The sequence below is a fragment of the Tursiops truncatus genome, chromosome 2 (genome assembly GCF_011762595.2).
Source record: "Tursiops truncatus isolate mTurTru1 chromosome 2, mTurTru1.mat.Y, whole genome shotgun sequence".
Taxonomy (NCBI): Eukaryota; Metazoa; Chordata; class Mammalia; order Artiodactyla; family Delphinidae; genus Tursiops; species Tursiops truncatus.
Genome location: NC_047035.1, coordinates 29235381 through 29256374, shown reverse-complemented (window position 1 = coordinate 29256374; position 20994 = coordinate 29235381). Strand labels below are relative to the sequence as shown.

Sequence of the window (20994 nt, the reverse complement as noted above, 5' to 3'; positions counted from 1 at the left end):
CGGAGCACGGGCTCTAGGCGCACAGGCTCAGTAGTTGTGGTGCACGGGCTTAGTTGCTCCGCGGCATGTGGGATCTTCCTGGACCGGAGCTCGAACCCGTGTCCCCTGCATTGGCAGGCGGATTCTTAACCACTGTGCCACCAGGGAAGTCCAAGTAGACAGTGTGCTCTTATTTGTTGTGTTCACAATGTTGTACAACGACCAACTCTCTAGGTTCAAAAATTTTCATCACCCCATATAAACACCCTGTACCCATCAAGTAATCACTCCCCATTAACCCTAGTCCCCTTCCCTGGTCACCTGACCTGCTCTCTGTCTCTATGGATTTGCCAATTCTAGATAATATCAGATAAAAGGAAGAGCAGATCTTTTGCATCTGGCTTCTTTCACTTAGCGGAATGTTTTTGAGGTTCATCCAAGCTGTGGCATACATCAGCACTTCATTCCTTGTTACGGCTAAATCGCATTCAGTTACATGGATGTGCCCGATTTGTTTATCCATGTGTCTGTTGATGGATATTTGGGTTGTTTTTACCCTTTGGCCATAATGAATAATGCTGCTATGAACATATTCATGTAGGAGTTTCTGTGTGGGTGTGTATATTCAGTTCCCTTGGGTATATATTTAGAAGTGGAATTGCTGGGCTCTATGGTAACTCCGTTTAACTTTTTGAGGAACTGCCGGGCTGTTTCCACAGTGTTGCACCATTTTACATTCCCACCAACAGTGCATGGGTTTCCAGTTTGTCCGCATCCTCGCCGACACTTGTTATTTCAGTCTTTTCTGATTAGAGTCATCCTAGTGCATACGAAGTGGTGTCTCCTTATGGCTCTGATTTGCGTTTCCTTAATGACTGATGATGTAGAGCATCTTTTCATGTGCTTGTTGGCCATCTGTGTGTCTTCTTTGGAGGAGCATATGTTCAAGTTCCTTGCCCATTTTAAAACTGGATTGTTTATCTTTTCATTAGTCCAATTAAAAATGTTTGTGTATCATTTTTTGCTTTATGTCATTGGGATCAAACATAAACGCTAATTTTACATGTGGCTTTTCCTTTTGCTGAACACGTAACATGAGCATTTTCTATGCAATCAAAGACTCTCTTGAAACCTGGGAAGGGTGTTTATAAAAACACAAGTCTGCTCCTTTTTCCTTCTACTGTCCTGGGTTCCCCAGGTCCTGCCTGAGTAGTGGGGTGGGAGCAGATGTTGGTGGGGGTGGCCTTCCCTCTGCACCCTGACTGCCCCGGCTCCCTGCAGAAGTCCCCAGCATGCAGGACATGCACACCAGCCCCAGGGACCCGTGGATGTCTCTGGGCCCACAGGAGGCCCCCACCTCAGGTGAGAAGCTCAGTGGAAGCCCCCAGCCCCGGGCCCTTGAGATGGAGGTTGAGGGTGGCGGCAGGTGGTTTGGGGGGATGGGGAGAGGTGGGTCTGATGCGGACACAGATGGAGGGTGAGGAGCCAGGTGGAGACATCACATGACCTCTGCTTCCTCTTCTCTCTAGATTTCAGAGACCAGTGGTGGGCACCCCAGGAGCAACCCTCAGCTCGGGGTAACCCCAGAGGCGACCAGAGCCCACACCTGCTAGCCCCGGGCCCAGCCCCATCTCTGCGGCATTCCTCACACCGGCAGCCCCTGCGGTCTGGCTTGGGGCCCCGTGACTGCAGACACAGCCCCCATGGGTGCTGCCCCGATGGCCACACTGCGTCTCTTGGGCCGCAGTGGCAAGGCTGCCCGGGGGCCTCATGTCAGCAGAGCAGGTGGGTGCCTCTTCCTTCTCCCCAGGTCGAAGAGGGAAGGTGTGTGTTCAGGGGGTGTGTCTGATGCACGGGCAGTGTCTCTGCTCAGAGAGGGCGTGGGGTGGCTTAGCAGAGCTCCAGGCTGAGCTGCCCTGGTAGCGCAAAACCGAGGGCTTGGGTTCCTCTCGCTGAGCTCCTTAACGTGCTGGCTGTGGGCAAAACCCCCTGCTTTCTCTGCAGAAGTCAGCCTGTTGAGATGTAGCCTGAGGCTCTGGGAAGGCAAGTGGGCTATGATTCTAGCTCTCCGATCCAAACCAGGCCCCCAGTCCCTCAGAGGCTGTGGTGCTAAGGGCTGAGATTCACGCCCAGCAGCCTGGGGGTGGTTCTCAGCTCAGCCGCTTACCGGTTGCGTGCTGGGTGACTTGGGGCAAGTTATTAACCTCTTTGATCTTGGCTTCCTCTGCTGAGAATTGGGAACAATGACAGCCACTGACTGGGGTTCCTGTGAGGCTGAAACGAATCACATGGTGCCTGGCACATAGAAGGTGCTTTGATATGTTCCTTCTTTCACCTTCCTTCCCAGCTCCTGGTTGGTGGAGGTGAACTAAGTGGTGGGCTCCTCTGACACCCTCTTCTGCCCCATCGCCCAACCGCTGACATTTTGTAAAAACTCCCTGGGAACCTGGTGTCTGGGCAGGTTCAGGTGCATTTCCCCCTCCTCGGCTTTGTGGTGGGCTGTGTGAGTTGAAGATCTCTCAATTACTAAGGGTTCAGCCCTGAGTATTGTTTTCCTGTCGCCCTCACTGGGAGCCTCTAAGCGGCCAGTGGACATGGCAGAGACTGGGGTTCACAAACTCGTCTCCCACGCGGATCTTCACCCGGTCAGGCCCTGGCTCAGGGAGCTTCAGAGCCCAGATCCTGGGATGCAGGAAGCTCAGGGTCCCTGGTAGGGGTGGGGGTCAGGGCTGGGTGGTGAGGGGAGGGCTGTGTGATGTCTGTCTAGGTTCGGGTGCTGTCCTGACGGGGTGTCTGTGGCCGAGGGGCCCCATCAGGCTGGCTGTGCAAGCTCTTATGGACGCAGCAACACCGGGAGCAGGCCACAGTCGAGAGAGGTGGCTTCCACGGTAAGTGTCTGGTCACGTGAGGGGCAGGAGTCCAGCCCCAGAGCCTGCTCAGAGCCACTGCGACCCAGGCTGTGCAGCTTTAGCCTTGCAGAAAGGAGGCCCCTGAAGCCGGCTGGACTGGACCATCCTCTGGAGGGCATAGGGCTTCAGCGACAGGCCTGGGCTGGAGCTGGGGGGTTCAGCCAACATTCTCCTGGCCTCTGATCTGCCCCCAGGGCTGGGGTTATGCTCCGTGTGTTCACTGTTCTGTCCCTCTTCGTGCCATCCTCTACCTGGCAGCCTAGAGTTCCCGCCAAGAGCCAGACTTATTTCCAACTTCCCAACCTTGGGCTTCCTCCCCAGGCCCAGCAGAATGAGCCCAGCGAGTGCCGGGTCTCCCAGTTCGGCTGTTGCTACGACAACATGGCCTCTGCGGTGGGCCCTCTTGGGGAAGGCTGTGTGGGCCAGCCCAGCTACAGTGAGTGGATGCCCCTTCCTGTCCTTCCTGGTGGGTAGGCTCTGGTCCCACTGTGCTCGCCACCCCACCCAGAGCCGAGAACCTTCCTACTGCCTTGGTTATTGCTCTTTTCTTCCACAAATACTTACTGATCACCTACTAGGTGCCGGGCCAGAGAACAGTGCAAGATTATTATCGTGTCCAACAGTTTGCACTTGTCGCCGCCTGGTTGCTTGAGGGAGTTGGGGAGAGTTGTCAGTGGGGATTCCACAGAGAAGGAAGGCTGTGCTGCCCCCGGGGCTCAGCCCCCTCCAGAGACAGGGAGGTCAGGGCTGGGATGGATGGGGTGTCCCCACCCTGCCTGGGATGAGTCCTGGAAGGAGGGCTGTGAGGCGGGTGCATGGGTGGAGTGCCAGGGACCATCACAGGGACGTTGGAAGCCAGGTGGGCTGGTGGGCTGAGTCTGCAGGGGGCTGGGCACCTGGATGGGCTTTAAGCAGGGGCCAGCGTGGTCACAGCTGAATGCGGAGAGGGAGCAGGCTGTGCCTGGGAGGAGGGTGATTGTTATGGGCAGGCTGGGGGCTGGAGAAGATTCAGAGCTGGTGAAGGGCCCTGGGAACAAGGGTGGGCCCCTCACTGGGCATCTTCACAGGCCTTTGGGGGCTCAGGGCTGGGTCCTCATTGTGAGCTAAGCACAGCAAGGTTTGGCCCTGGGGTTGCTCTGTGTGCGCCCTTGGGGCCTGGGTCAGGTGGGGAAGAGCACGAGGGAGCCTGTCCGGGGAGCTCATGGCCCTGACCTTTGGACGGCTCTAGTTCTGGGGGTGGAGGTGGACGGGGATGATTGTGGAGGCTGCTGGGTTCCCAGCCCAGGGCAGGTCTGGGCAGTGAACAGACTGTCCCCAGGGCTGGTCAGGGGCCCAGTGTAGATGTGCTCCGTACCCTGGGAAGGGCCTCACTCCTACGTCCTGGGCAGCGTTTGCAGCTTCGTTACTGGGTCTCGGTGACCTGCGTCCTCCCTGCCCCCTCAGTGTACCCTGTGCGGTGCCTACTGCCCAGTGCCCATGGCTCCTGCACGGACTGGGCCGCCCGCTGGTACTTCATCGCCTCCGTGGGCCAGTGTAACCGTTTCTGGTATGGTGGCTGCCATGGCAACGCCAATAACTTTGCCTCAGAGGAGGAGTGTGTGAGCAGCTGCCGGGGACCCCAACATGGGCCCCGCCGACACGACCCCGGGGCCTCTGGCCAAAGCACCCATAGAGACAGTGGCAGCAGCGGTCCTGGGGACCAGCAGGAGGCCAGCCGGCACGGGGCGGGGCCTGTTGTCCAGAGAAAGCCCTTGCCTTCCGGTGGCCTCTGGAGGCAAGATCAAGAGCCTGGGCCGGGGGCCGTGGACCACAGACAGGCCTTTGGAGAAGGGCCGCAGGGCCAGGAGCTTGGGCCCAGTGCCGCTGGACTGGGCGGAGACGCAGGACCACCAGTGCCACCTTCCCACAGCTCCTCCTACAGGTGAGGCCCACCTTCCCCAGGTGGGATGGGGGATTAGGGACCCAGGCCCAAGGGCTGAGCCTTTTGGAGCTAAAACCCTGAGGTCAGCTGGGCCCCCCTCCATCCCTAACCTGGAATCTTCCAAACAGCCCAGACTGGAGGGCCTTGCTACCATCATTCTACAGATGGGGAAGCTCAGGCTTTGGAGATATGAGACTTGCTTAGGGTCAGGCAATCGGTGGATGGTGGTGCCTAGACTCTCCAGCAGATCTTGCCGGTATAGCCCAGGGCCTGTCTAGTTGAGGCCTAGGTTATAAGCTTCATGACCTTTGGCAAGTCATCCAAATTCTCGAAGCCTCAGTTTCTTGCCCTGTAAAGTGGTGATGTGATCTCATAGGTTTAATGTGGGTCTCATTTGTTGTTAGTCTTGTGACTGTCATATTAATGAGATTTGGGAAGATTAAAAACAAAATAAATAAAACTTTGAATTCCAAAGGGATCAGGCATGTGTTTAGCTCCCCATGGGAACTTGGTGTTGCTTCTCTCCCAGCCTCTCCATTCCCTGGGCTCTGTGCCTATTCTGTGCTCTGGCAGGAACAGGTTGAGGTAGCAATGCCTGGGGATATTGGGGGGGCGGGGAGGGCGGATTCCTGAGTCCTCGGGCTTCTGGAGCTTGGCTTCCCCTGGGACCCTCTGGCCCCACCGGTGCCCAGGATGGGATGGGCACCAAGCTTTCTGTGTGGTGAAGTCCCTGGTCCCGGCACTCATGCAGACCCTCCCTCCCACCTTTCCAGGATCACCCTGGCAGGCTCGGAGCTCTCCCTGGTACAGGTGGCCTTGGGGCAGCTGGTGCGGCTCTTCTGCCCAGATGACAGCTCCCTGGACCCCCACGCCAGGTGGCAGAAAGACGGGCGGCCTATCTCCTCTGCCAGGTGTGTGTGCAGCCTGCACAGCCCCTCTGATCTCCTGGGACGGGCGGGTGAGTGTGGGGCGACGGCGCCTCTTATAGGAGCCAGGCTCATCGTTGCCTCAGGAGCCCAGAGCTCAAGCGCCTTCTCTTCATTCAGGCACCAGCTGCAGCCCGATGGCTCCCTGGTCATCAGCCCCCTGCGGGCAGAGGACACTGGCACCTACAGCTGTGGCAGCACCAGGCCAGACCGTGGCTCTCAGAAGATCCAGCTTCGCATCACAGGTCTCTGTCCCCACCCCCCCGCAGTGGGTCTCATGGGCCCCGGGGTGGGGTACCGGCCGGGAGGGCCTGGGCCGGGGGGCCTCGACACTGGAGGACTAGTGTTTCCTTGGGCCAAGGCCTCCTGGTGGCAGGGACCACATGCTCCAGCTGGGCTGGGGCAGATGTGTTGCCCCTCGTGGCCCTCATTTCTCCATTGGTTCCCCACGGGCCCCATGGCCCACCCTTCCTTCCACCCCCTTCTCCCCACAGCTCACCCCTTGCTTCTCCTTGCCTCATGACAGGGGGTGACGTGGCCGTGATTCCTGATGCTGAACCAAGGCACTTCCCTCAGGCCAGGGACCCAGCCCAGGGCCACAGTCCTCGGGACCCCAGCCTAGGGGGCGGTTCTGGGGGCCGGGGGGCCGTCTCCTCCTCGCACCCATGGCCCACGAGCAGGTAACAGTGTGCAGTGCTGTCTCGCTCTTGGTCTGCCCCACTGAGGCCGGGGTTAGGGGAGGTCTTGGGGAGAGCAGGGGGAGGGTGGGTGGTCCCAGGCCAGCGTGTGCTGTGAGCGGGCTTGCTGGTGCCTGCTCAGGGCTCTGTGAGGGGAGGGCTGGGGAAGCATGGCTCCCGGAGCTCAGCTTCTGGAGGAGGAAGGGGACCCCGCCCACCACCCTCAGTCGTGGGGAACGGAGCCAGGGCCTGGCCCAGGCCTCAGGAGCCGAGGGAGGGGAGGACACCGGCAGCTAGAGGGCCTGAGAAGGCCTTGAAGAAGGGCAGTTTACGGAGGGGACGCAGAGAGCTGGGGGTGCCCAAGTCAAGGACTTGGAGGCAGACGCGCAGGTCGGTCGGGCGGGGGACAGTTGGAGGTTCTGGGTGGGGAGGTGAGATAAGCCACAGGTGTCTTTTAGACCTGGTCCAAGATGTCCCAACCGGAACAAAGGGGTGATGTTGGGAAGCGGAATCTGGCTGGAGAGGGGGAAGGGGCCCACGAGGCTGTGCGGAGGTCCCGTCCCCTGACGTGGGTGGGAGTGGGGGAGAGGCAGCTGCAAGGGCCCCCTCACGGCCGTGGGGTGCTTGCTCTGCAGGCTGCGTCTGGACCGGCACCAGCCTGGGGTGGTGGACGCCCATCCAGGCCAGCAGATCCGGCTGACCTGTCGTGCTGAGGGCTTCCCACCCACAAGCGTCGAGTGGCAGAGAGATGGGCAGCCCCTCTCTTCTCCCAGGTTCGTTCAGCTCCTTTCCCCTCCTGCCTGGCCGGCCTCCAGCCGCACCCCCACTGGGGGAGGGAGCTGCAGGTGCCCCCCTGGTCCTGAGGAGGACCCCAGGGCCCCTTGAGGGTTGGAGCTGTGGCGTCGGGCTCCTCGGGCAGACCGCATTTGGGTCTCTGGGCCTTTCTGGACTGTGGTTAGCGGACAGAAGTAAGGGCCTGCTAACAGAGGTGACAGCTGAGCGAGGAAACAGAGGCGGACACACTTCTGGCCGTAATCCCAAGGGCTCACGTTTACTGGGCCCGTTCGGAGGTGAGGCTTTTCTCCTCCTGTGACCTGCAGAGGAGACCAAATAGGTGGGTGCTAGTTCATCCCCATTTGACATGCACAAGCTGAACACCACACAGCTCCTAGTGGTAGAACCAGAACCGAGCCTAGTAAACAAGTGTAGCAAAAACTAGAAACCCAAACCAGAATTATTTTGTATCAGAAAACTTGACTTGTTTATTCAGGCTCTAAAGTCAGGCATCTTTAAGGAGAGTGCCAGCAGCTGGAGGGCCTGAGGGCTGGAGGCCTACTGGCCCTTGGTCAGATCCCAGTGACAGCAGGGGCTGCTCAGCCTCTCACCAGGGGAGGGAAGATCCTGCCCCTCCTGCCCCCTGCCGGGCACCTTGGGGTGGGGACACCTGATTGTGCTTGGCCCCCAGACACCAGCTGCAGTCCGACGGCTCCCTGGTCATCAGCCGCGTGGCTGTGGAAGATGGAGGCTTCTATACCTGTGTTGCAGTCAACGGGCAGGACCGAGACCAGCACTGGGTCCAGCTCAGAGTTCTGGGTAAGGCGGCAGTCCCGGGCAGGAGGGTGAGTGTGGCCGGTGGCCTCTGAGGTCAGGTGGGCCAGGATGGGCGTGGTGGCTGACAGTGCCCCCTCCTTGGGCCCAGGGGAGCTGACAATCACAGGGCTGCCCTCTATGGTGATGGTGCCAGAAGGTGACACGGCCAGGCTGCTGTGTGCGGTGGCGGGCGAAAGCGTGAACATCAGATGGTCCAGGTAAGGCTCTGCTCCAGGCAGGCCTGGCCCTCGGGCCCTCGTACCTGAGGTGGTACAGCCCAGACAGAGGGGGTGCACCTTCCTGCGGGATGCTGCGGTCACCACCGCCCCCTCCCCTTATTCTTCCACTCCTGCCTCCCGGCCTGGTGTCAGGGAAGGGGCCACAGCGCCCTCATACCGACGCCCGGAAGCCCCCTGGGACTGCTCTTTTCTGTTGGTCGGGCTACCCCGGGTTTCTCAACCTCGGCACTATTGAGATTTTGGGCTGACACGTTCGTCTGTTGGGGTGCACTGGAGGACATCTAGCAGCATCCAGGCCATCTACCTGCCAGATGCCAGTGGCACTCCCTCCCAAGTCATGGCAATAAAAAGTCTCCAGATGTTGCCAAATGTCTCCTGGGTGACAGAATCTCCACTGGCGTTGAGAAACCCTGGGCTGCACACAGCTTTGAGGACTTCAGTGGTCTTTCACCCCAAATCTGTTGGTCTTTTATTCATTCAGCGTTTTTTTGCCCACTTCCTCCTTGCAGTATGTCAGGACTAGGCTAGGCTCTGGGGATCCTGGGGTAATCTGAGTCCCCCAAAAACTCCCAGGCAGGAGATGGCCCAGTGTCCCCCAGGCTCCAGAGGTTTGCCTTAAGTGCGTCTGTGTACAGTGGGGTGAGGCTGTCTCCTGTCTGGGAGAATGGATGAAGGGAAGGATGTTCTTGGTCAAGCCTCAAGGGTGAGTATTGGAGCGATGATGCCAGGATGGGAATGGGCCTGCACACTGGCAGGAACGGTGAGGGGCACGGAGGTCAGCTGCCTCTCTGTGGCCTTGATGCCAGGGAAGGTGGTGGGAGCCTCTGCAGGCTTCTCAGCTGGTGCCCTCAGCCAGCCCTGCCCTGATCAGCTGTGGCTGTGATTATCCTATCAGGCCTGGAGCTTCCCAGCAGCAAACATGCTCAGGACACCCCTCTTCAAAACAAACAAACATAAACACACCCTCCTCTGACCCAGTGTTTCCCTGCAGTGGGGTCCTATATTGCGTCCCCTTCATGCACGGCTGTTCACATTATCTTGGTCTGCTCACCTCCCTGCTGGCAGCTCAGCCCTTGCCCCGGGGCTCCACCCCCGCACCCCCATGCCAGGGACACTGCCCTGACCGAGGTCACCAGTACCTCCCTGTTCCTCAGTCCTTGAACAGACTCAGTCCCACATGACCTGCAGTCTCCTTCCTGCTTCTCCGGCCGCAGCTTCTGTTTTACTGGCCCGCTCATCACATCCCTCTCTCTGAGAGGCTCTTGTACCTTGAGGTCTGTCCTTGGTCCTCGGTCCTCGGCTTTTCTCTAACTTCACCTTGGGTAGCCCTGTAGACATGAAGTTTCCAGGACCATCACTGCTGAGACACTACCTGGGTCCAGACCTCAAACCTGATGGCTCCTGGTGTCTCAGAGCACCCGAAATGCGAAATGGGGGAAAATAACCTCACCATTCACTCCTCATCCTGCCCTGGGTCTCCCCACGGTGGAGGTGCACCACCACTGCCCAGTAACCAAGCTACCTTGGTAGCTTGGAACCTGCTACCCTTCTTCTCCCCCACCTCTGACCCTCACCCAGGTCCCTTTGCTTTACTGTCTGTCTCGTCAACCTGTGTGCACACCTGCGGCAGCCACTCACCTGGCCTCTGCCCTCGGGCTCGTCCCTGCCCCACGCTGCGGTTGGTGATCCTTTCCAAGCACACGTGGCGTTGTCAGTCCTGCTCAGCTCACACCCCTCGCTTACCCCCAGGATCCGGTCCGGACTCCTGACAGGAGCCGTGCGCACTTCCTCCCACGCCCACTCTCCTCGCTGCGGCCATGGCCTTCCTTCAAACCCCCGGGTCCCCGTGTCCTCCTGTCAGCCAGCCGCTCCTCCTCACCCTCAGGTCAGGCCTCGGCCAGCTGTCCTCCTTAGGGAAGGCTCCCCTACCACCTGCACCCCGCCCCACCTCGCTGGAGGCAGGATGCTCGTGTCCTTCATCCCGCTGCTTAGAGGACCTCTGTGGACGAAGAGGGAGAGAGACTCCTGTGGGGATAAGGGGCAGATCTGCAGTCACTTAGATCAGCTGGTGTGAGTCCACCTCACTTCCAAAGTATTTTGCTTTGGCGTTGCTGGTCTATCATCTTGGTACCAGACCCATCCCTTCCTTAAGGTGAGGGGCTGCAAAGAGGGAGTCGTTGGCTCTGGAGTGGCCTTGGATCACCACCTCCCCCTGGCCCTGCGAGGGCTGGCACAGCTTCCCAGGGCCTGGACAGCTCTCCCAGTGTCCTCTCCCCCCTAGGAATGGGCTGCCGGTGCGGGCCGATGGCCACCGTGTCCACCAGTCCCCGGATGGCACACTGCTGATCCACAACCTGCAGGCCAGGGACGAGGGCTCCTACACATGCAGCGCCTACCGTGGAAGCCAGGCGGTCAGCCGCAGCACCGAGGTGAAGGTGGTCCCGCCGGGTAAGGAAGGCCTACCCCAGGCATCTGCTTGTCCTTGAGAGCTGGCTGCTTGCTGCAGAATGCGGAGGGGGCACGCTCTGCAGTCCAGGGGACTCAACTCCAAGTCCTGCCTCACTTTGCCAGTTCCTGGTAGTGTGACTTGGAGCAGGCCAGTTATCATGGGGCTTGAAACAGCCTGGGAGAGAACTGCCAGGGCCTTTCCGTGCTGGTCAGCCTGGATGGTCAGGCCTGGCTACCTCCTGTCTGTGGGGCTGAGGCTGGAATTGGCCAGGCTAAAGGTTGAAGTCTGGTAGAAATGTTGCTTAGCGAGCGGGACTGACAGTGGGCTTCCAGTCTGAGCTCCTTCAGACAGCAACTGGGCCGCACACGTCCCAGGGCCCAGCGCAGTGTCTGCATCACCAGGTGCTCAGAGACTCAGTGATGGAGTACGTGCCTGCGTGAAGGCGTTGCCTTGGCCAAAGCACCGTCCTGTAGGGGCCACTTTTCACCTCTGTCCTGCCCAGCAAATAGATCCTTGTCTGTGTATTTACCAAACTTACGAGACTTGAGACAGGGCCAGAAGGCAGATTTATGAGAGAAGGAGAACTGTTAGGAGGATCCAGATGGGCATGTTTGTGATTAGCTATAGACATGTCTACCTGGGAAGCTAAATTGTAATTAGAAATTTGGTTGATGCTGAAGTTTAGTGGGGCTCCTGATGTGGTGTGACGTGATTGCCTTCCTGGATAGGACACTATGGCCTCAGTCCAGCTGCCTTTCTCCCGCCCCGTTAGATGAGCGTTGCTAATCTTACTTTTTTTGTGTGTGGGCGGTGGGGGGGACCTTTCTTGATGAGAAGCTATCTCTCTCCCTCCTTTAACAGTGTTCGTTCCATCGATTAGGCTGCATGTTATCTGCTGTCACCCATGTAAGCTTTTTGTAGCATTTCACTGCTTGAGGCTGTCTCACTGTGCCCTATTCGTGGTTTGGTGGCATGTTGGAACTGCAGTGTTCGAATCAGGGTGGGGGGCCTTGAGCTAGTCACACTCTGGTGTAAGGGACATAATTCTACTGTGAAGACCTCTCAAGCTTTTTGCCTAAAAGTTTAGGGTGAGAAACAGAAAATATCGTAGGGTTAAAACAGAGCGGGGGACGGTCACTCACACTACTCTAAGTGAGTGGGAATGCTATGGGGCAAAACAGTTACATGCGCACATTCTAACCATGGTTACTATGTGCCCCAGGTGCTATTATTATCTCCACTTCAGATAAGAAAACTGAGAAACAGAGAGCTTAAGTAATATTAATTTGCCCAGAGACCCCCGGCTAGAAGTGGCAGAGCCATGATGGCGCCCAGGCAACCAGCGTGCTTCACCAGCAAGCCCAGCACCTCCTCACCTCTGGCCGTGATGGGTCCAAGGGCTGCAATGGCTGAGATAAAGTTGATACCAAAGTTATGATTTTTAAGAATAGGCATAGGTGGCTTGCTCTTTATGTAAACGTAAGTAGTTCATACTCTTGTATTATTGGTATTACTTTATACAGCCGTCCACTTGTTAGGTATGGTCTTTCAGTTGTATTTTAGGAGGGAGCAGGGGAGAGGGCATGGAGTAGGCCATCCCCAGCCCCGTGAGATGACTTCAGGGAGGTGCTGCTCAGGCCTAAGCCAAGCTGAGTCATAAGAGCCCCTTCCAGAAAGAAAAGGCCACTTCAGTGCTAAGATGAAGCAGCAGGATGAAACTCTCACAGGGATTTATAAGATACTGAAGCTTCCAGTAAATTCAGAGGGGGAGGCAACCAGCACTTTGTGCTCGATGTAGTCTCAGTGCCACAGTTCACAGCCTGTCCTCCTGTCACCTTGCCTAATACTCTTTGCTGTCTCCGGGGGAAGTGGAAAAATTGGAAAGATGGGGAACTAAGTGACTAAGCTGGGGCTATTGAAGGCACAAGACTTTTGAGGTAGGAGGAAACCAGTAGTGAAAGAGAACACAGCCTTTGCCGACTCAATTGTGCTTAGGGCTGACCCTGCTCTCTCTTCTGCCCCATCCACAGGCTGCAACAGTGTCGTCCAGCTCTTGGGGTCTCAGTGGTCAGGGCAGGGGGTTAACTTCCAGAGATGTTTAATCGTCCAGGCAGTCAATATTTGGGAGTCTGTGATGGGCTGTGCACTGGGCGGAAGCTGCAAAAGAATGGGAGGACAACTGCATGCTGAAGTGAGGCCAGTGACAATGGAAACTGAGAGCCCTCCCATAGCTGTACATACAGGTGTCACAAGGTTACAGTGTGACAGCACTTTCCTTTCAGGGAAACGAAATGAAATGAAATAGTAGGGGAGAGTTCTCAGCCTACACAGAGCTTTCTTACCACCCCCTCTCCCCCGCTGTCTTGCAGCACTGGCCACCGTGCCGAGGGACCCTGGCAGGGAGTGCATCGACCAGCCGGAGCTGGCCAACTGTGATTTGATCCTGCAGGCCCGGCTCTGCGGCAATGAGTACTACTCCAGCTTCTGCTGTGCCAGCTGTTCCCGGGTCTAGCCTCCTGCTCAGCCCATCTGGCAGCAGGGATACAACTCACAGGGCTGGGAGAAGGGGAGACAGGCTCTCAGTCTCCCCTGTCTGGCTGGCAAAGGGAGTTCTCCTCCGGAGACACTGGCCTCTTCAAAGCTGCTCCGGCAGTTGAGCACCAGCGGCAGCCTCCCTCTGTAGTCCCAGCAGTGTTTGCTTCTCTGACGTACCACAAGCGCCTGCTGAGTTGTCAAGAAGAAGCATCTATTTGGATAAGGACATCCTTCACTTTACAACTTCCCTCTAAAATTTGTTACACAGGATCAGTTCACTGTGTTTTAAAGAAAGCCACCAGGGTTCTCACTTCATTTAAAGCTGTGTGGGGAGGTGTGTAATGATCTCAAAGTTAATACCTATCTTCTACGGGAACACTAACTCCTGTTGTGTCAGGGAAGCATACTTTGATAGAACTAGGTCTCATCTGGGGTCCAAACAGCGGTTCATTGCTCTAGCCTCTCTCGCCCTTCTAGGTAGTATAGCAACCAGCTTCAAATCCCATCTGTGCATATGGTCATTAATAGCATGATGTTTGTGAAAACTGTCGACGAAGTGGAATATAAATGAAAGGCCCAGTATAGGGATTTGGGATGAAACAGCAGCCACTGCATCATTATCTGAGTATGAAAGAACTAGAAAAGCGCCTTCCTTTCATCAAGAGGCTGGATGGAGCCTTCCTCCCGAGGCAGACATGCAAAGCCAAGCCGTGAGGATCGTCTCACACCTGCAGGGAGCAGGTGAGCCTGTTCGGTGCAGTGACCACCAAGGAGCCTCTCCTCCTCAAGCCAGTATGTCTGATGCAAAATACTTGCTGCCAGATAAAAAGCAGACTGTTGGGCTTCCCTGGTGGAGCAGTGGTTAAGGATCCGCCTGCCAATGCAGGGGACGCAGGTCTGAGCCCTGGTCCAGGAAGAGCCCACATGCTGCAGAGCAACTAAGCCCGCGAGCCACAACTACTGAAGCCCGTGTGCCTAGAGCCCGTGCTCCGCGACAAGAGAAGCCACCGCAATGAGAAGCCCATGCACCGCAACAGAGAGTAGCCCCTGCTCGCTGCAACTAGAGAAAGCCTGTGTTGCAGCAACAAAGATCCAACTCAGCCAAAAATAAATAAGTAAATAAAACAAAAACACTATTATAAAAAACAGCACCAGCAGGATGGGGGGGAACCAATGGAGTGGAGGGCAATGTAATACAGGGAAGTGGTTTCAGAAATGGTTTGAGTTGGAAGAGGTCATTCTTCCTCTCTTGGAGCCTCTTAATTCCTTGCTGCTAAATCAAGAGGCCTGGTTTCAGTGAGTTTCCGAGTTTCTTTCCACTTTAACCTTCTACACATCCTCCAGAGGACTGGCTGGGCCTAGTAACAGAGGTTATTCTGGGACACAAGAAAGACAGGCATTACAGGGAAAGGTGACTTTTTTATTACCAACACACTGGCTGGAAAAGACAAACAGCTGCATCATGGGTGAGTGATACTTCTTCTTGGTCTACCTCTCATTCAACAAAAGAAATGTGGTGGCACAGGTCTTTTTTTCATTTTTAAAAAAATATTGAGGTGCATCCCTTTCCCTAACCATGGCTGGTTTTGCTGTAGAAACTGGAAAATAAGGGCTACCTTCTTGGACTCCCCCGTTCTTTAGTTAAACCAGTATTTGGCAAATTTGTGACACACTTCAGAAGGTAAGTTTGAGGTAGGTTAGTTCTTGGAACTAGTCACAGAGTAGTGGGGTAAGGTTAGAGGTGAGAGTAAAACTCAACCTAGACCGGTGGTTCTCAACCTTCTTCCATACTGGGAGCTTTTTAAATAACTGAACCTGGGGTTCTACTCTCCAGAGATTTTGATTTAATTGGCCAGGCATGAGGATTTTAAAATCTCCCAGATGATTCTAATACGTATTCAAAGTTGGAAATCACTGCTCCAGCCCAACTTCTCAGAATGTGAATCTCGTCACAATGCAGATCCTGACTAGGTCTGGGGTCGGCTGAGGTTCTGTATCTCTAACCAGCTGCCAGGTTGAAGTCTGCACTTTGAGCAAGAAGAATCTGACATCAGAGATGCGCTTAGGAACAACCAAAGCCTAAAGTGTGGATACAAATATGAATTTTAAGAATATACTAATCCCGGTGAAAGATTTTCTAGCCATCAACCTAGAAATCTGTGGCGGCAGTAGAATGGAGAGATGACAAGACCAAAAAGAACCAAAACTCACTTGCTAATAAAGGGGAAAGAATAGCCCTTCATGGCCAAAAGCTTCTACCACGAACATTTATTTCTGTTAAAGCAGATTATAAATTCTCATCAGTACAAATATATATAACTTACATTTGATTGTAAGGCCGACGTTCAAAAGTAAAAATGAGATGGGATCTCACGTTGTTACCAGAGGTCAAGTGGCTGCAACTGGCAAATGGGATGTTCTGCTCACTGGGAGGGAGAGGGATGGACACACACACCCCCACATGCACACGCACAAGCAGTGCTAATAAAACTAGAACCTCCATCCCCACAAAACTCGTGGGAACAAAACTTACTTAAAGCAAAACCCACCAAGACCTACATGACAAACCAACACAGTAACCTGTGTTCCTGTCTATGGATATGATTATGTCATTGTCACCTTAGTGTTAAAACAAAGTAAAGGATTAACATAAGGAAACTGCAGCAATATATAGAAGAAAATACATATTCTCTATTTAGATTGATTCCATTAAAATAATGACATTAGAATTTCTTTATAGGTTTAAAACCAGGACAATACTGCTCACTCTTTATTTAAAACTACAACCTAGTTGACTATATTGGTCATAAGCATGATTGTTGTTGCAATGTGCTACTTACAGTAAATGATACCAAGTAAGCTAGGGATCCCGTCTGCAACTTCCAACCCTTCCTCTTTTTACTTCAATAGGCATAATGATAAATCAATCTTATGTACAATTTCTTACAGCTAACCCTTTACCTTTGGCAAGATTACTTACAACTCATACAACTTTTTAATAGTGAGAACTATTTAAAATATTCTAAATGCATAAAAATAAAGATTTTGGCTTTTTGATATATATTTATAATATTTATTCTTACTCAAAATGGAAGCTCAACTTTACCCCTAAAATATAGCTCTGCTGGGCGGCTCCTGATGTGCCCTCCTGGGAATTCTGGCAGCACAGCCTGCCTCTTGTCCCCAGCCCAAGCACAGGCCACTTTGTTTTTGATCTTTAAGACAGGCCAGTACTGAGAGAGGAGGCAGGTGAATGGCCTGAAAAACAAAGGGAGATCGTTTTGCTTCCCGTTGTGTTTTATATTCCAGTAAATGTGCTTTGAATACAGGTTCCTGTTCAGATACTTCTGCCTCTCTGTTGCCAGAGATTTGTGAGGGCCTGAGGGAGGAAGAGGGGGGCAGAGGGTAACATTTCCTTAAATTCTTTAGTCTAACTGCAAGACAGCTCTTCTCTAGGAATGGTTTTCTCCACTTTTTTCAATCACCCCTTCAGCACTCTATGCCTGGACATGCTCCTGGGGACCTTTGGGATTAGTGAAAAGCATACTGGTTGGGAACACAAAGTCCCCTTTGCTCCTTTGACCTCCACCCTCCGCCCTTGCCTAAGTACAGACAAAATACGTAAACCATAAGGACTGCTTAAAGTTCAATTTCAAAAGTCTTCTGTAAGTCACTGGAGAAAGGGTTGGTGGGGGAGGGGTTAGTACGCTGCTTGGACTTGCTTTCTAATGCAGCCCACTGGGCTTCGAAATGATCCACTGGGCAGGTGCCTGCAGGAACCTCTGTGTGCTTGTCTCCTGAGGCCAACCTGCCATCGTCTACACCATTGAAAGCTGCAGAACCGTTGAGGTGCTGAGCAGGAGGCTTAAAGAAGGGACTGGCAGTAGCACTGCTTGTCTCGTACTGAGGGAATGTCTGCTGCTTGACCAGGTTGGGAGACTGATGGGGTTGGGCAGCCTGAGGGTGGCCTGCAGTGCCAAACACGTTGGCAACCATCTGGGAGGGAGTGATGCCCACCACAGGCACATTAGGGGCTGGATAGGTCATCCCGTTAGCCACAGGATAGGACTGGGCAGGGACAAAGGCTGGCTGTAGGGGTGGGACCACACCCACTGGCACAGGCTGAGAGGTGAGGAATGCATTTCCTTGGAAAGGTGGCGCTGGCTGGGAGATGGCACTGGGTGGAGGAGGTTGGAGAACTGGCTGCAGAGGGGCAGCTGAGGCCTGGGGCTGCTGAGCCCGGACGCACTTGGACACCTCTTCCAACCAGCGGTCAGCCTCAGAGGGAGTGCGTCTGTGACCAGCCTGGAAGAGACCTGGAGAGACAGCACCAGAAGATTGACCCCACTCGGTCCCTGGAACCAACAAGAGGAAGAGAGGAGAGAATCAGAATTATTAGGGGCTTCTTTCTTCACTGGATAATCTTGGCTATTTGAATGAGCCTAACGTAGAACAAGCCCCCCAGTGGGATATTCTGTGGTTTTGGTAGGTGGGAGGAAAGTCTCTATTACCAGGTTTTGTGGTAGGACAGGGAGAACCCATGAGACCATGTGGCTACCTCAGCCACACTGAGGAGCTGCTAGATATGGCTCAACTGCATCGAACCAAGGCTGCTGGCTGGCATCAGAACCCGTCCCCACCGTTGCTGTGGCCTGCACATACTCTAAAGGGCCTGAGGTAATTTACCTTCTGCTCTAACAGAATGAAAAGAAAATAACCAGTGACTTGGTGCCGTACTTTGTGGCCCCTTCCTGGCTTCCAGACATATGTTGTCTTCCTGGTGAACTGCCTTTAATGTTATTAAGTTTTTTTAAAATGTTCATTACAGAAAAACTAAAAAATATAGAAAAGCAAATACAAGGTGCTTTTTGCAGCCTTTTTTGTAGGCCTGCCATTGTAAGAGGCAGAGTCGTCTCTTCCTGCAGGCATGGCCACGGATCTGCATCCAGGGACAGGCTCTCTGGAGGTGGGGCCCAGGAATCTGGGTATTACGGAGCTCTATGGGTGGTTCTATGGTCCTAAGAACTATCAACCTAACCTCTTTAGTTCCTCTCTGAAGGAACCATCCTTTCTTTTCGTCTTTTTTTAACTGGAGTACTGTTGCTTTACAGTGCTGTGTCATTTTCTGCTGTACAGCAAAGTGAATCAGCCATACGTATACATATATCCCCTCTTTTTGGATTTCCTTCCCATTTAGGTCACCACAGAGCACTGAGTAGAGTTCCCTGTGCTATATGGTAGGTTCTCATTAGTTACCGACTTTATACATAGTAGTAAATATGTGTCAATCCCTATCTCCCCATTCATCCCCTTGCCCCCTTGGTATCCATATGTTTGTTCTCTATGTCTGTGACACCATCCTTTCTTAGTAGTAGTTTATTTCCAAGAGGGATCATACTTTTCCTAAAAGGACTCCTCCCTGGTTCCCACTCAGCTAAATGGCTGATTTTTGAACAAGGGTCACTTATCTGATCCCAGAATCCTCACCATCATCTGTGGTCACCTTACCCGAATGTGTGGCTGCAATTCCCTTGTTAGCAGCATCAGGGGCATAGGCCCAAGGGTTGGTTTCACGCACAGGCATTGCTACGGGTGCTAGAGCAGTATGGGCTGGCTTAGCAGCAAGCACATGGAAGGCTGAGTCAGTGCCATTAGCTACAATGGGAGCAGACAACACCAATGTAGTTAAATTCATGCAAGGTGTACAGGTGGCCCTTGGAGCTGGGTCAGTCAGGTCAATGTGCAATACTGGTGGAACACATAAAACAGAAAAGTTGGTGTTGGGATAACCATGCCATTTGCAATGGATACACAAACCTTTTGGCAAAGAGGGAATTAGAGGATGTAATTAAAATGGGTGTACTGATAAAGCTGTATGACTCTTTTAGGAAAATACGTGTATGGAGAGAGAGGAAATGAAGACTAGAAAAACAATTTCAAATTAAGTTGAACAGAGCTGCTTTGTATTACAAGCAGGAAAAAGTCTAACTATTCTAAGATACAGCTTAGCCTTCGGCATAATGATATAGACAAAGTATTTTCTTCTCCTACCACTATTCCAAAAGATCAAATTATGCCAACAATAACAACAATGGTTAAATACAATAAGTCCTTATTATGTGCTAGGCACTATGCTAATAGTACTTTAGTGTGCATCATCTCAATTAATTCTCTCAAAACCCCCATATTACAGATGAGAAAAATCAAACTTGGTATATGTTTTCATATGCTTAATAATTTTTTAATTTGCTATAGAATTAATTTCATCTTTTTTAAAGGTTTTTTTCCCCTCAGTAATGTTTGTAATATCTCAAGGCACCTACTGTTCTTTCCTGTCTCCCTTTATTAAAATCTCCTAACCCGTGCTCCTTTACTCCAGACATCTATTCCATCACTTTCTATTCCTTAGCCTAGCTCTCTATATTTCATATGGAACAGACAAGCAGGCACCTTCTCCTGCCCTACACCAATCAGTCCCTCTTTAAGACTCAGCGACTATGCTTATGGCATTGGTATGATTTACCCAGGGCTTGCCTAAAAGACTAGCTTATCCACACACTGAGATTCCCTTAAAGGCAGGGAAAGGACTATATTCTATTCAGTTTTGTATACCCACTGCCCTGTAAATAGGCACAGAGTAAGTAGACTGTAACAGGAAGTATATTCAGAAAGACCTGGGTTTAAATCCTGGCTGTGTGATTTGGGCAATTTACTTAACCTCTGTGAGCCTCATTTTCTGTATCTGTGATGCCTACCTCAAAGGGTTGTTGTGAGGATTAAATGAGATGAAAAAATGTATGTCCTTACCATGATGTATGTGGTAGACACTGTGCTAAGTGCCCAATAAATTGTGCCTATTATTATTGGTAGTATAAATATTTGTTAGATGAAATAAAAAGCCACTTGGTGCATATGACTATTAAGGTTTTTTTTTTTTTTTAAAGAGACTCCCTCCTAGAGGAAAAGCATGTTGTAGCTTTTCAATAAGAGCAGGCAAAAAACGTCTCCACAGGAAAACTTTTTCTGAGCTCTCTCCCAAAAGAAATGAAGAAATATCAACTACAGGAGCTCAAATTCTAAAAGTCTGTAATTTAAGTTATATAGACTCTTTGCTGACCTTTGAGTCAATACCAACTATTAATTCAGTATCTCTGAAAACAACCACTTTTACTAATTCTTCAATGCCACAAAGGCTAATTTTAGGATACTTGTTATGGAAAATGAAATGAACTGAAGTACCTTTTTCTTTATGGGCCTCTTGTGACAGGGTAGAGACTAGATGGGTCCAGTCTTGGTACCACTGATAATTTGGGCCAGATTGTCTTTGTTGTGAGGGTGGCTATTCAGTGTGGCAGTAAACAACACTGAAGGATGTTTACTGCCATCCCTGGCCTCTACCAGGATGTCAACAGTAAGCACCTGCTACCACATTGTGAAACCCAAAAAATGCCTCCAGATAATGGATACCGAGTTTTCCCTGAGGGGTCAAAATCACCCCAGGTTGAGAACCACTGTGCTAAAGAAAGCATAAGGCTAGAACCAACTCTGATGACTGCTGTTTCTGGAGAAATGGCTGGATACTCTGACTCTTAACAGTTAAGTAGCAAATAAAGCAGTGGGTTGGGACTATAGATGCTCCTGATAGAATGGGATGAAAGACAGGTAGGTACGTGCAAAATGACAAATGCAGACATCTCAGGAAACAGGAAGGGGAACAAAGCACAAAGACACTGTCAAATAGGGAAATTTAACGATTCCGAGATAATATC

General features: G+C 52.8%; 2 protein-coding genes across 33 annotated transcripts in view; one reads left to right on the top strand and one right to left on the bottom strand.

Annotated features, from left to right (window-relative positions):
- Window positions 1-20142, top strand: part of PAPLN (papilin, proteoglycan like sulfated glycoprotein) — a 42711-nt gene extending 22569 nt beyond the window's left edge. For all 23 annotated transcript variants that reach the window (XM_073799286.1, XM_033850916.2, XM_033850906.2 and 20 more), the window contains 13 exons: window positions 1261-1341; window positions 1509-1764; window positions 2747-2867; window positions 3210-3324; window positions 4332-4809; window positions 5583-5720; window positions 5856-5980; window positions 6262-6415; window positions 7048-7185; window positions 7878-8005; window positions 8112-8220; window positions 10523-10689; window positions 13060-20142. In XM_073799286.1, coding sequence (XP_073655387.1) covers window positions 1261-1341; window positions 1509-1764; window positions 2747-2867; window positions 3210-3324; window positions 4332-4809; window positions 5583-5720; window positions 5856-5980; window positions 6262-6415; window positions 7048-7185; window positions 7878-8005; window positions 8112-8220; window positions 10523-10689; window positions 13060-13202 — 2153 coding nt within the window. In that variant the 3' untranslated portion in view covers window positions 13203-20142. The remainder of the gene's footprint in view (window positions 1-1260; window positions 1342-1508; window positions 1765-2746; window positions 2868-3209; window positions 3325-4331; window positions 4810-5582; window positions 5721-5855; window positions 5981-6261; window positions 6416-7047; window positions 7186-7877; window positions 8006-8111; window positions 8221-10522; window positions 10690-13059) is intronic.
- Window positions 15479-20994, bottom strand: part of LOC101321319 (protein numb homolog) — a 234127-nt gene continuing 228611 nt past the window's right edge. For 8 of the 10 annotated variants that reach the window (XM_073799315.1, XM_019921607.3, XM_073799312.1 and 5 more), the window contains 2 exons: window positions 18734-18880; window positions 15479-17580 (listed from right to left, as the gene is read on the bottom strand). In XM_073799315.1, the coding sequence (XP_073655416.1) occupies window positions 16865-17580; window positions 18734-18880 (863 nt within the window). In that variant the 3' untranslated portion in view covers window positions 15479-16864. The remainder of the gene's footprint in view (window positions 17581-18733; window positions 18881-20994) is intronic. The other 2 variants (XM_073799325.1, XM_073799331.1) reach the window with 1 other exon arrangement.